Consider the following 15,627-nt stretch of genomic DNA (forward strand, 5'->3'; position numbering starts at 1 on the left):
TTTTATATTAGTGTTAAAGGTGTTAAGATATACTCTAAAACATTTGTTTTTATTATTATTATTTTTTAAATGCATGCAATCTAATGAGCTCTAATTGAGAAATGACATGGATTATTTGTATTTGGAAAAATGTATTTGTCAAACTGCTGCTTCATAGTGAAAGTAAAAAGATGATTAAAAGGGGTGAAACATACTTTCGTTTATACCTACACTTTAACCGAAAATCTTGATTTATGGACACATTATGCATCAACTTAAAATACTTTTCAAAAGTTTGGGGTTAAGTATGTTTTTGTTGTTGTTGTTTGCTTCTTTGATTTTTTTTTAAGTTTTTAAGTTTTATTCAGCAAGGATGCATTACATTTATCAAAAGTGACAGTAGATACATTTTTAATGTTACAAAAGTGTTTGTAAGATTTCTAAGATTTTTACAAAAGATTTATTCATCAACGAATCCTGAAAAAAATCACAGTATCCACAAAAAACTATTGCTAACATGATGGGTTATATATGGGGAAAGTAAATCGGAGGGTTACATAAGTGGGGATGAACGCAGGACTTCGGCTCTACTGATGCTGAGGCTGTTATTGAGGGTGAGGGGCAGAGCAAGTCCAGGCAAGGCGTCCTCAGCAGTGCCTGATGGCAAATTAGGCATTGAGGGAACACGAAATGGAGCGAGAAACGGAGCATGTCAACAAGAGGTCAGCCTGCCATGCTACGTGTGAGGCAACAAAGAGCTGATGAGAGAAAACAAGAAAGAAAGAAAGAAAGAAAGAAAGAAAGAAAGAAAGAAAGAAAGAAAGAAAGAAAGAAAGAAAGAAAGAAAGAAAGAAAGAAAGAAAGAAAGAAAGAAAGAAGAGAACACACACCTGCATTCATTCAGTTTAAGATCTGATTAAATGCAAAATGCTGTAGACCGCAAGTGAGTAATCTGTGTCCAAAAAAGAAATCTGTGGATAAATGTCAAATCTTTACTTAATCTGCAGTCATTAGGCCTATAAATGTACACTTCTGACCAAAAACTCAATTTTCTCACATAGATTTTGTTTGAATTTTCTTCATATTAAACATAGATGTCAGATGTTGCTGCATAAGTCATTATATATACCGAGCAAAATATTGTAACTGAATATTTGGTCCAAGTAGGCCAAAGCAAAAAGTGTGTTTTTGTGTTTGTGTGTGTGTGTGTGTGTGTGTGTGTGTGTGTGTGTGTGTGTGTGTGTGTGTGTGTGTGTGTGTGTGTGTGTGTGTGTGTGTGTGTGTGTGTGTGTGTGTGTGTGTGTGTGTGTGTGTGTGTGTGTGTGTGAGGGACGGAGGGAGGGACGGAGAGAGGGTTGAAAATAAAACAAACAGCATATGGAATACACATCAGGCCTGATAAGCATCAGAACCACATTATGTAAGGCTAATGGCAGTCACCTTCTTCTGGTACAAAATAAACACAAAAACAAATCCCTCCAAAACAAACTTCTGTTCAAAATATTACAGATACATCTGCCAATAATTACATTTTCTAAGCATGGTCAAAAAAAAAGACTGCATTTCCTACATGGATCGGATCACACCAAAAACACAATTTAAGTTCTTTATTATTATTATTATTATTATTATTATTATTATTATTATTATTATTATTATTATTATTCAAGCTATATTTGACTATGACTTAACTTTGCTAAGTAATTTTGCAAACAGTTTTCTATTTGAACATATTTTAAAATGTAATTTATTCCTGTGATTGCAAAGCTGAATTTTAAGAATTGTCACATGATCCTTCAGAAATCATTCTAATATTGCTGATTTGGTACTCAAGAAACATTTATTATTACTATAAGTGTTGAAAACAGCTGTGCTGCTTAATGTTTTTGTGATAATTTTTTTTGCAGGATAAGAAAACAAATCTTACTGACCCCAAACATTTGAATGGAAGTTCATGTATATGCATGCATGTATACCAATCGGGGTATGACATCAAAGTACGAGAGAGATTAGAGAGCTGACGACTCCATATGCATTCGAAGCGCTCTTGTGGTATGTTGATGTCATACACCGACGGGTCTGCACAGACAGCACCACTTCAAGTCAAACACACCTAATGACACGCGATAGATGTTTTGTTTTTTTGAAGGTGCCATAGAATTGAAAATTGAATTTACCTTGGCACAGTTGAATAACAAGAGTTCAGTACATGGAAATGACATACAGTGAGTCTCAAAACACCATTTTTTCTTCCTTATGTAAATCTAATTTGTTTAAAAGACCTCTGAAGAACAGGCGAATCTCAACATAACACTGACTGTTACGTAACAGTCGGGATCATTAATATGTACGCCCCCCTATTTTTGCATATGCCAGCCCATGTTCAAAGCATTAGACAAGGGCAGGACGTCTGGATGTGCACAGCAGAATCAACAGACTAGGTAAGCAAGCAAGAACAATAGTGAAAAAATGGCAGATGGAGCAACAATAACTGACATGATCCATGATAACATGATATTTTTAGTGATATTTGTAAATTGTCTTTCTAAATGTTTCGTTAGCATGTTGCTAATGTACTGTAAAAATGTGGTTAAAGTTACCATCGTTTCTTACTGTATTCACGGAGACAAGAGCTGTCGCTATTTTCATTTTTAAACACTTGCAGTCTGTATAATTCATAAACACAACTTCATTCTTTATAAATCTCTCCAACAGTGTGTAATGTTAGCTTTAAACAAACATTTTGTAAAGATCCATTTTGAGGGTTATATTAGTTGTGTGAACTTTGTTTATGCACTGTATTATAGTCAAGAGCTCAGGGGGGCAGGGAGCGCAAGGATTTAAAGGGGCCGCAGCCTGAATCGGCGCATATTTAATGATGCCCCAAAATAGGCAGTTAAAAAAAATTATTTAAAAAAAATCTATGGGGTATTTTGAGCTGAAACTTCACAGACACATGCAGGGGACACCTTAGACTTATATTACATCTTGTGAAAAAACGTTCTAGGGCACCTTTAAATACAAACCATTATTTAAAGGATTAGTTCACTTTAGAATTAAAATGTCCTGATAATTTAGTCAAAACGAAATTAAGTTTTTTGAGGAAAACATTCCAGGATTTTTCTCTTTCCTTTACTGGGTGGAAGGTCTAAATTTCGCAGTTTCAGTGCAGCTTCAAAGGGCTCTACACGATCCCAGCCGAGGAAAAAGGGTCGTCTAGCATAACGATTGGTCATTTTCTAAAAAAAAAAAAAAAATTAATTATATACATTTCAACCACAAATGCTCATCTTACACTGCTCTGTGATGCGGCACGCATTACGTAATCATGTTGGAAAGGTCAGGCGTGACATAGGCAGAATTACTGCATTGCGACAAAAAACTTAATCTCATTTTTAACTTCAAAATCATCCGATATCATTGTTTTACCTTTTTGTGTAAAGGGCGTTTGGCTTATTCTTTGCACGTTCGCTTTGTAGTAGTAGTGGACTGGTACTTTCGTCTACGTCACGTGTGACCTTTCCAACCTGATTACGTAACGTGTGGTGCATCGCAGAGCAGTGCAAGATGAGCATTTGTGGTTAAAAAGTGTATACATTTTTTTTTTTTTTTTTTTTTTTTTAGAAAATCAGATAGTTTCTCTAGTAGACAAGACCCTTATTCCTCGCCTGGGATTGTGTTGAACCTTTTGAAGCTGCACTGAAACTGCTTCTACTCATTATACCTTGTTGAAGTCCACTACATGGAGAAAAATCCTGGAATGTTTTCCTCAAAAACCTTTAATTTCTCTTTGACTGAAGAAAGAAAGACATGAACAACTTGGATGACATGGGGATGAGTAAATTATCAGGAAATTTTAATTCTGAGGTCAACTAATCCTTTAATTATATTTTAGCATAAACATACATCACTAGCTGAACATAATCAAGCTAATATGTATAATTTATTTACGGCTGAAATGTTGCAAGTATATGTAACAAGCAAAGTATTTATCACAATGAACTCTCTGTACTCTGCTGTTGCTTATAAATACCAGTAGCGATGTTGTACAATGAGGACGTTGTCATGTCACCACCACTCACAAAACACAATGTTTAGTGAGTCAGGATCCTCAATGTCCGAATTTGTGTACCTGATTCATGACCTAGGAAGCTAGGGAGCTAATTGAGATGCACCCTTTCTCAATGCATTGTTTTTCCGCTATACAGCATGTCAGTAGATTAAAGGTGTATAGGGGGTAGTTGTCACATGCAGAAGATGTCAAAGGCTATATCTCATTACGTTTTCACTGGAAAGCCTAAAGTTGGCTGTTTAATCACAGATTTCATTCTGCTAATTCCTGGGTAATAAAAGCAGAAATGTTTTAGACATTAAAGGGACAGTTCTCCCATTAATGAAAAAAAAAAAATACTATGGAAGTGAATGGCTACCGTCAACTGTTTGATTATTAACATTCTTCAAAGTATCATCTTTTGTGTTCAACAGAAGAAAGAAACTCATTCAGGTTTGTAAGTGATGACAAAATGTTCATTTTTGGGTGAACCATCCCATAAAATATGTTTTTGACTTTAAAAAAATATACAATTCTGAGAAGTATTTACTGGAGAAAAAACTGTGACGACTAGCCCCGGTTTCTATTAATTGCCATTTGTCTGCCAATATTATGTCCAGTGATATATCAGTAGTACTGGTCTAGTGGTAGGTACACATGCCTGACAGAGCAAGCGGTGCAAGTTCGAATCCAGGCTAGCACATGACATTTCCCGATCCCATTCCCCTGTCATTTTCTGTCATCGCTCTACTCACCCTATAAATACAGTGAAAGTGAATAAATTACAGCGACTATTCTTTAATGTCACTATCAGTTAAAGCTCATCACTGTTACGGTATTTTAAGACCATAAGTTTTAACTTTTAAGAGGTCATCTTGTCCTTCTCCACCCTTTCTACCTTCTTTCATCCTACACTCGCCCTTTTCCTTCTCCCCCGTGCTCGTTCCCCTCCCCTTCCCTTTACCTCCTCCCACTCGTGTTCGCAGTAAGGACACAATGTTCTTTTTGCTTGTTTGGGGAAACTGCAGAAGTAAATAAATTAGAGGAGTGGAGGATGCCGTCATGATGGCTGAGTCCAGGTTTTAGTGGAGGAAAATAAACATGATGTTCATGTGAGGTTAGGCCTGGCCGTGGCTGCTGTTCCCAAACAGTCGGCTCTATCTAAAACAATTATCACACCAGCAGACCGAGAGAGTCTGAACAAAAATTAGAATGTTGACCTAATGTGGAGGGTTTATCTGATGTGAGCTTATTATAGACTATAAAAGAAATGTTCCCTTCAAACAGGTGCTTGCCCTTCTGTGTCAGGGAACACTTGTGCAGTCGAACAGACAACCTGTTCCTCACCCAAGCGTTTGTGTGTGTGTCTGTTTCTGTATTTGTATGTGATCAGCTGCAGGGCTGTTTGTGGAATGGATAAGAACACAAATGCATTTGATATTCAGAATTACGACGAGTAATGACAATAAACAATTCCTTTACCACCTATAATGTTAAAGGGGTGGTTGATTATGATTTCACTTTTTTTTACTTTATTTAGTGTGTAATGTTGCTGTTAGAGCATTAACAACATCTGAAAAGTTACAACGCTCAAAGTCCAATGCAATGGGAGATATTTTCTTCTAAATAATTAGCTGTTTAAGGACTACAACAAACAGCTGGTAGGGACTACAATGAGATTATTCCTGGGTTAGTGACATCACTAACCCTAAAATTTACATAAACCCTGCCCCTGAGAACATATTGGGCTGCTTTAGAGAAGAGGAAGAGTTGTTGTAGTAGAGTGTTGTTGTCACGCCGTAATTTTACGCCGGACTGCTTCACAAACGAGGGTCAATTCAATGCTGGATTTGCACAAAAGATTAACATGACGGCAAATGCTAGTCGATGAATTGAATCAACTCCACAGCAACTATATAAATGTATCCACTAACCATTCAGAAATGTCCAGTTGCGTTCTAAAAGTTTTAACTTCTTCCTGAGTCTCTCTATCAGTGTCTGACTCCGGTTTGAACAATGTAAGGCTGAACACTGTTACTGACAATCGTCCTTTTAGCTGCGTGAGATTCTCCAGCTTTGCTGTTGTTGAGCAACCAAAGCGCAAGCTGTTGAAGCTCCGCCCTCTTCTGGAAAGTGGGCCGGGAGCAGCAGCTCATTTGCACACAAAAATGTTTTTGCTCACACCCAAATAGGGGCATATTTGACAAGCAATAATAAATTATCTATGGGGGATTTTGAGCTGAAACTTCACAGACACAATCTGGGGCACACCAGAGACTTCTTGTAAAAGGGGCATAGTAGTAAATTCTCTTTAAACCCACTAAAACTGAGAGGTTTTACAGAAAGAAAGAAAAAGTTTCTTATGAAAAGGGATCCCATGCGTTTTGACCAATGAATTGACATGAAATCAAAATCATTGGATAGAGAACATATTCACAAAGTGCAATAACTTACAAATAAATATTTCAGAGCTAATCATAAGTGGATAATTGTATGGTCAGTATAAACATTTCCATGACTTTTCTTGATTATTATTATAATTATCACTATAGCTTTTTTAGTTTTTGGCTTTATTATTTTTATCTATATTTTTTTAATATTTAATTAGTCTGATTTAATTCAAATTTTAATAATCTTTTTAAATTTTTAATGTTTATATTAAAGGTTTTATTTCGATCTTATTTTGTATATTTGATCTTTTGTTAGTTTACTCTCAGTTATTTTAAACAGTAATAAAACTTTTGCAAAAAAACATAACTACACAAATAAATATTTCAGAGCTGATCATAAATGGATTTATAGTCAGTATAGAAATGACATGACGTTTCCATGACATTTCCCAGATCTGAAAATCATAATTTTACACTGGTAAAACTGTATAAAAGAAAATCTCAGGACATAGTATCCAACTTTTAATAATACCAACATGTTTCTATTAAATTCACATTATGCACAGATTTTGATTTAATCATGGTTATATGACATGGTTACATGGTTTTATATAAAATGTTTTATTTTGCTCATGTTTTGTGTATTTGATCTTGCTTTTTAATTTATTTAATAATTTAAGAAAAACAGAGTACATGCAGGTTAAAGTGTTTTTATAGATCTAATAACAAGAAGAAATGGAAGTATGTCAATAAATATGTATTCATTTATTAATATTTTATTAAAATTTCAAGGCACAGTTTTATGGCTGGTTTTCATATTTATTAAAAGCCTTTTAAGTTTCAGCTGAAAACGTGAATACCCAAGTTTCAAAATGTAAAATTTCAAATGTTCTTGATGAACTGACCTGTTTTTGCGATTATTCCCCAAGACACAATCTTGCCCACTTCATATAAAGAGCTAAACTGCTGTAAGAGCTGCTTTCTCAATATCTGACAGACTGTAATATCACAGCTCCATCTAGTGGCAGTTCGCAAAACATCATTTCTAAATAAGGAGAAAGTTTTGGTATTTGGTGCTTGACTTAAAATAACATGATTTTCCAATCTGCTCATTATTTTCAAGTTTGCAATGAGGCTAAACTGAGCAGAAACACTCCTGGCTCTCACCTTAGTCTGAAAGCAGCAGTAGAGTTGGGTAAGGTAAGGGTGTTTTCTGGCCAGGGCTAGAATGCGTTTCTCAGTCATAGTGCAGTCCACATCATCATCCTGCAGGATGACATCTTTCTTCAACACTTTCACCGCAAAAACCTCATCAGTGCCTCTTAACTCAGCCAGCATCACCTGTACACAAAGACAACACTGCGCTAAGACTGCTTGGCCTTTTTTACACAGCAGACAAATCTGGTACATATGCAGAAAACAGAGGTCAGAATTTCACAAAGTTCCACCTTGCCGAAGCTGCCTTTCCCAAGTACTTTGATGAAGGAGAAGTCTTCCAGCATCATCCTTTTGGTTTGGACGGTCTTCACCTCTCCATTCTCTCTCGCCTCCCCCGTCTCCTCTGACCCTCCCTCAGTCAGAGAGGAGGACGAGGCTGGCTTTAGCTCTTCACCGCGATGGTCAAACGAAAGTGCCTTCCTGATATTCTCCAGGTCCTTTATATCTGCAGACCACAAAACAAAGAGCCAAATCACATCATATGCTATATGACCCCAGACTGAGTCACATATACAGTTGCATTCTTCAGTTTGTATAATAAAAAAAAAAAAAAAAAAAACGTTAACTGTAATGCACATACAATAGAAGTCTAAGGGTAAAAGTATAGCAAAAAGTGACAGTAAAAACATTTATAATGTTACAAATGATTTCTATCTCATATAATGCTGTTATTTTGCACTGTCTATTCATCAAAGAATCCAGAAAAATGTATCACGCAAAAATGCAGCACAACTGCTTACAATATTAATAATGAAAATAAATGTTTCTGAGTGCCAAATCAGCATATTTGCCTGTGGAAAGTTATAGTCACGTGATGGATATCAGAAATCTTTAAAACACTGATTATCAAGTGCATACGACTTTTTTTTCCATGTAACAAAAAAGCAGAATTTTAATATCCCAGCAGCTCATTTCCATATAGTGAAAGTGAATGAGGTGCTGCCAAACTCCAAAATGACAATAAAGTACTATAAAAGTATTGTCTCATAGTAGCTTTTAAATCAAATATGGCAGTTTTAGACTATTAGTCATTTGATTTCAGTATTTTTGTCATACAAAGCAATAAAAGCATGGCAAAATGCAAGCTTCACATTTTGGTACAGTGGTCCAATAGATTTCCATTATAAGTGAATTACAAACTTAAAGGGATAGTTTACCCAAAAATGAAAATTCTGTCATCATTTACTCACCTTCGTGTTGTTCCAAACCCGTAAGACTTTCGTTTGGAACACAAATGAAGATATTTTTAATAAAGTTCATAAAGAGATCATAAAACTAATCCATATGAATTGAGTGGTTTAGTCCCAATTTTCTGAAGAGACTTGATCGCTTCATATGATAAACTGATTCAATTTAGGCTTTTATTCACATATAAACATTGATCAGCGAACACAAACATAAGCTCAACCGAACCTAATTTTAATTAATTTTACAATTTCTTTATGAATTTTTTAAAGTGTCAAACTGGTAGTGGAGTAGCTGTCAATGGAGGGACAGAAATCACTCAGATTTTATTTAGGTTTTATTTTATAAAGATCTTCATTTGTGTTCTGAAGATGAACGAAAGTCTTACAGGTTTGGAATGACATGAGGCTGAGTAATTAATGACGGTATTTTTATTTTTGGGTGAACTAACCGTTTAAGGACAAGGCAAAATTATTTTATGTGGTAATCAACCATCTTTAACCCAATAAGAATCTGAAGAGCTTTATTTGTTTACCTTGTTCACATGGTGATGTGGGTGCAGATTTGGATCGATCCTCTTCTAACTGCGGGGATATGGGAAAGGGTTGTGGATCTGGACCCTGAGAGATCTGTGTTGAAAACGGCAACAAATCATCTTCATCATTCAATCATGATTATGTTTCAGGAGGCCTAATCAAGTACCTAAGTGCTGCTCGCTATAAAGACCATTATGTCAACATCAATAATCAGTGTATTTTCTATTATCTAAAACTACATGGAGGAGAAGGAGGCTTTTATCCTCTCAGTCCTACGTGCCCACTTCTCTAGTGCGGACAAATAATTCCTGATGATTGTTGCTCTTACTTTTTTTCTCCTCTGGACGCTGCCGGAGAGTTTATCTGGAGTGACTCCAAGGTCGGACAGCACCTTAGCGATGCCCCTGGCGTCCACCCCACAGTTAGGAGCTACATTACTTTCACAGCGCTTGTGCACATTCATCTTACAAACTGAGGACAGAGAATTGAAGGTATATGGCATGAGAAGTTCAACTGTATTTCAATGCATGTCTGAATCTTGGAAGATTTGGGGATATAATAGGATTATTATCATTAATTAAACCTAAAACCATAAGAAAACTTTCTTTATTTGAAATAATATATATATATATATATATATATATATATATATATATATATATATATATATATATATATATATATATATAAAAAACAACTAAAACTTAATTTATTACAGCTAGTTGCCAAGGCAACATTTGTCATTTTCATTTAGTTTAACTTGATGTACTAAAATAACTAAAACTAAAATAAAAATGACTTTAAAGATTTTTTAATTTTTAAAATTTAACATAACTTTAGCTAAAATTAAAATGAAAACAGAAAATATAAAATTAAAAAGTAATTCAAAAAAATAATAAAAACTAAATAGTATTCTAAATAATAACTAAAATAATGCTAACTAAATGCTAAAATAACAATGGGTAAAAGTACATATATGCAAACAAATAAATAAAAATAAATTAATTACGAAAGTACAAATAATTACAATTTTCTGGACATTTCCATTTGTATATAAATTGCCAGTCTTTTGTATTATTATATTAAATAACAGAACAGTGCAAAACTAGACAAATGTGAATCCACCATAGAAATAGCCAGAAAATACCATGCAATGACAAATTAATTTAAAAATCCCTGAAAAATGTCCAGCTTTTCCGTGATTGTGGGAACCCTGTAACTATATATTTCCCAGAATGCTCTTCTCACCTTTGCACTGCAGCCCTTGCCGCAGCAGGCCCCACAGTAATGAACCGCAGTGGTCACAGAACGTGAGGACTTTGTAGTTGTGAATACTGAACTTATGAGGCATATTGACACTGAAGCGCTGAGATCCCACCTGCAGGGGGCAATAGAGGATCAGAAAGATGTCTATGCAGCGATCACAAGCATACACACACACACACACACACACACACACACACAGTGATGTCGTTTGCTAACAGTAAAAAACACTCCAGAGGAAAGTTTTATTGCTCAGGTGTTGCTCTTTAGCTCAGGGGATTTAATGGAAGTTTCCTAAAATTAAGTAGACAAAAAGAAAAAAAAAAAGACAAACTGGAAAAAATTACAATGTTGACACAGCTAGTGCAGGTGTTCTCAACTCTGGCCTTCAAGGTCCATTTTCCTGCAGAGTTTTGCTCCAAGCCTCCAACCCTAATCAAACACACCTGAACAAGTTCATAAAGATCTTTAGGATTACTTGAAAGTTGTTGGTCGCATCCAAAATCGCATAGTTCCCTAGGCGAAAAACAGTATGTGACAGTTCTCTTAAAATACTGCGCAAAAAGTACCCGGATGACCTACTACTTCTCGCGAGATTATGAAGTGTGCATATGATGGACATTTGTGAATGGCAGTGAAGCAACACAACAAATGCTGGTAGGTCACATGATAATGACAACATGGCAAATGTAGTATGTCTGGATTGCATTCATACTACACACTGTATAGAACATACTTTTTTAGTGGTTGTGAAGTAATTACTTATTCAAAATAAGTATCTACTCAACAGAGTATACGATTTCGGACCCAGCCATAGGCAGGGGAGTTTGATCAAGGTTGGAGCTAAACTCTGCAGGAAAGTGAACTCGAGGGCCAGAGTTGAGAACCCTTGAACTAGAGTATAGAACTTTGAAATTAAAGTGTAAACTCTAGGATAAATTTGATGAGAAATGTATGGGTTTGTATTGAAATACTGCATCTTTGCAAATCTGAACACCATTTGAAACATTGTTCTGAAACTCAAGAAAAGATTTATGGGTTCTTTTTTTTCACAGGAAAAACATGAAAAGCAGGAAGCCTAAGCAAAAGTTTCCATTTTACTCTCACTGGTGAAAACAACCGAAACAAGTGATATTAAAGAGACATTGTGTGTGATTTTTTTTTCAACAGTTTCCTCTCACCTCCTCTGTGGTGTCCTCCTGTTTCTTCAGCCCTGCACATTTAGTGATGATCAGCTCATGGCAGCGTTTATGAACTACACAAGTGCACACTGAGGGTCAGAGACAAGGAGGAGACGAGATCAGCTTTACTTTTCTGATGTATTACTGTGGGTTCACAGATAAGAATGTTTTCAGCTACAGTATAGATATGATATTTTTAGGAGGTTCCTGTCCATGCCAGTAGTTTCCTTCATTTCAGATTGTGTGCTAGTCACTGCTTAAAGGAATAGTTCATCTAAAAATAAAAATTATCTTATTATTTGTTTGCCACGAATTTAGTTATTTTATTCTGTGGAACACAAAAGGGGAATTTTGCAAAAAGTGCAAATTGACTTCTTTAATGATACTTTTCTTGCATTGTTGAACACAGACTCGATGGCTGTGGTCACTTTGAACTGTTGTTATATGGAAAAGAGCAGCCTAAACATTCTTTTGAAAAAGGGACATGTTATGCCCCTTTTTATGTATGTGTCTGTGAAGTTTCAGCTCAAAATACCCCAAGATCATTTATTATACCATGTTGTTTGCCCATTTTTGAGTGGAAGGAAAAACATGCTGTTTTCGTGCATGTGTCTTTAAATGCAAATGAGCTGCTGCTCCCCACCTGCTTTACAGAAGAGGGCGGAGCCTATACAACTCATGCCTCAAATACACTGGCAAAAACTAACAAAACATCTGTTCATCACTCACGTGATGCTGCAGTTCTTCGTCAGCATGAAAGTTAATTTTTTGAATGCGTTTTAAAGCCACGTTTAAACTTCTGATATAAGGTTTTCTGAGCACACACATCCGAAGAACATGCACAAAAAGCTGGCTGTCAGACGACGCATCCTGTTAGTATTAAACTGATTTTTCTTACACGTTTTATTGCACTTAAACAGTCAAATACACACAAGATTATGTCAAAAACACACACAAAGTTTACAAACACAGTCGGTTATGTCTGTGAAAGTAAACAGCATGGAAAGTAATTGCATGTGTATATTAGATCTGTGTATTAAAGTGACAGCAGAGTAATATACAATACCTACTGCGGTATATACAGTTCATCAGTTGACCCAAACAACTAAAAAAAAAAAAAAAAGAAAATCACTCACTGCTCTTGATTAACCTTAGTAGCTTTAATAAGAATAGATTGAATGCTGATGTTAAATGCTTTAGTGAGATAAACATGGCAGACTCACGGGAGGAGCTAAGCTGATAGGGCAGATTCTGTCACCTGTCATGGTCAGGGATTCGCTCATTTGGAGAGACTTTATAATTCATGGGGATTATATAAAAAAAGGAGGATTTTTACCATTATAGGCTCGTGGTTTACGCACACTGTGGACACACATCTGTGTTCAAACACCTTATAAAAGTGAATTTTGCATAATAGGTCTTCTTTAAAATTTCTCTTTTGTGTTCCACCGAAATGACATTAAAGATGAGGATAAGTAAATAATGACAGTTATTTCTTTAACAGGAATGTTGATGTGTTTTATGCTTTAGATTTTGTAGCTATACTTTTGATGAACAGAAATACTGATATGGAGAAATATTAAGAAAATTGAATTTTATTTACTTACCTTGACACTGATACCCTTGCTTTCCTAATACACCCCTGCAAAGAGAAGGTGATCAGCTATTTTTTTTTTTTTTTTTTTGTATAGTGACACTAAACACAACAGCATATATTTCAGTATAGTATGCATTAGACAGTTCATACAAACATACATACAGACATATATAAAAGAAAAACAGAAAATATTTAAAAAGTTTTTTTGTAACATTTAATATTCTTTTGTACAGTCACACTAAACTTATTATGTATTATAGTACACATTAAACAGTTCATGAATAGATGGTAGATCATTTGTTACTTACATTAGTGAAGGCCAAAGTATCATTTCTACAATTCAACTTACAAGCTACTGACCAACTGATAAATAAGTTATTTATCAAATTCATTTATTATTTTTTACTCAAATTTGGTTCTTGTGAGTTAGAGGAAGGCATTCCACCTACTTTATATCATTATTGGCATTATGGTAACACTTTAACAAAAGGTAAATTAACTACATTAGTATGAACAACCAACATTGAACAATACTTTTATAAATTCTGTAATAATATATTGCTCATTGTTATGTTAGTTAATGCATTAACTAATGTTAACAAATAGATTGCAACAGTCAGGTTCTGGAAGTAAAAACTCTCATTTTCTCCATAGGGAATTTGATTTTGAACGATAACTTAAACCTTTAAAGACAACCCTACTGTGAGTTATGAGATTATTAAAGGTGCCCAAGAATGCTTTTTCACAAGATGTAATATAAGTCTAAGGTGTCTCCTGAATGTGTCTGTGAAGTTTCAGCTCAAAATACCCCATAGATTTTATTTTTTTTATTATTTTTTTTAACTGCCTATTTTGGGGCATCATTAACTATACACTGATTTTGACAGCGCACCGCCCCTTTAAATGGCGTGCTCCCTGCCACACGAGCTCTCGACTATATTACAGTGCATTTACAAAGTTCACACAGCTAATATAACCCTCAAATGGATCTTTATAAGATATTCGTCATGCATGCTTCGAATTATATGAGTAAAGTATTTATTTTGATGTTTACGTTTGATTCTGTATGAGTTTGAGGTTATGCTCTGTGGCTAACGGCTAATTCTACACTGTTGAAGAGATTTATAAAGAATGAAGTTGTGTTTATGCATTATACGGACTGCAAGTGTTTAATAATGAAAATAGCGACGCTCTTGTCTCTGTGAATACAGTAATAAACAATGGTAACTTAAACCACATTTAACTGTACATTAGCAACATGCTAATGAAACATTTAGAAAGACAATTTACAAATATCACTAAAAATATCATGATATCATGGATCTTGTCAGTTATTATTGCTCCATCTGCCATTTTTCGCTGTTGTTCTTGCTGGCTTACCTTGTTTGTGCACAGATCCAGCCGTTAATACTGCCTTTCCTTGTCTAATGCGTCGAATGGGCTGGCATATATGCAAATATTGGGGGCATACATATTAATGATCCCGACTGTTACGTAACAGTCGGTGTTATGTTGAGATCCGCGTGTTTTCCGGAAGTCTTTTAAACAAATGAGATTTATATAAGAAGGAGGAAGCAATGGGGATTGAAACTCAATGTATGTCTTTTCCATGTACTGAACTCTTGTTATTTAACTATGCCAATATAAATTCAGTTTTTGATTCTAGGGCACCTTTAATACATGGTATTTGCTTCTGTTGAAGCCGTCACATTATTTCAGCTTATCTTTAATATAATCATATTTAACAGAAGAATTCCTAGTGAAAAACTACATTACCCATGATGCTGTACAGAAAATGACACGAATCAATGAGTCGAAAAAAGCAACACATACTAAAATAAAATAGCTCTTTAGCACCGCCCACTCCCATGAAGCATTGCGAATGATGTAATGAGTTAATCTCTCTAAGCTCTCAAAATACTTAAATATTTGTGAATATATGCAAATTTTGCAATAACCTTAAAATATATTGTTTTTATATATATAATCAACATTTGTAGAAAAGAAGTTTTATCTGTGTCCATAATTTTTAATTTGATAATGCTGTTCGCAGTGCTTCATGGGATTGTAGTTCCTTCCCATCACTAAAGTCGTTAAGTACATTGTCTTGTACCATTGTCATTTTATCCAATTTTCAAAAATGTTATGTTATAATTCACCTCGTAGCTGACTGGCTTGATTCATGGCTTATAACTCTTTAATGAAGACTTTTTAAAATCCTTATGGG

The 15,627-nt window shown here is 35.0% G+C and overlaps 1 protein-coding gene across 1 annotated transcript in view; it reads right to left on the reverse strand.

The window, feature by feature from the left end:
- prkceb (protein kinase C, epsilon b) overlaps positions 1-15,627 on the reverse strand; it is a 140,805-nt gene that overhangs the window by 45,795 nt on the left and 79,383 nt on the right. The window contains exons 4-10 of the mRNA XM_067386994.1: positions 13,411-13,445; positions 11,804-11,892; positions 10,608-10,737; positions 9,688-9,830; positions 9,359-9,452; positions 7,869-8,083; positions 7,588-7,761 (exon numbers count right to left, since the gene is read on the reverse strand). Coding sequence (XP_067243095.1) covers positions 7,588-7,761; positions 7,869-8,083; positions 9,359-9,452; positions 9,688-9,830; positions 10,608-10,737; positions 11,804-11,892; positions 13,411-13,445 — 880 coding nt within the window. The remainder of the gene's footprint in view (positions 1-7,587; positions 7,762-7,868; positions 8,084-9,358; positions 9,453-9,687; positions 9,831-10,607; positions 10,738-11,803; positions 11,893-13,410; positions 13,446-15,627) is intronic.

This window comes from Chanodichthys erythropterus, chromosome 5 (genome assembly GCF_024489055.1).
Source record: "Chanodichthys erythropterus isolate Z2021 chromosome 5, ASM2448905v1, whole genome shotgun sequence".
Lineage (NCBI taxonomy): Eukaryota > Metazoa > Chordata > Actinopteri > Cypriniformes > Xenocyprididae > Chanodichthys > Chanodichthys erythropterus.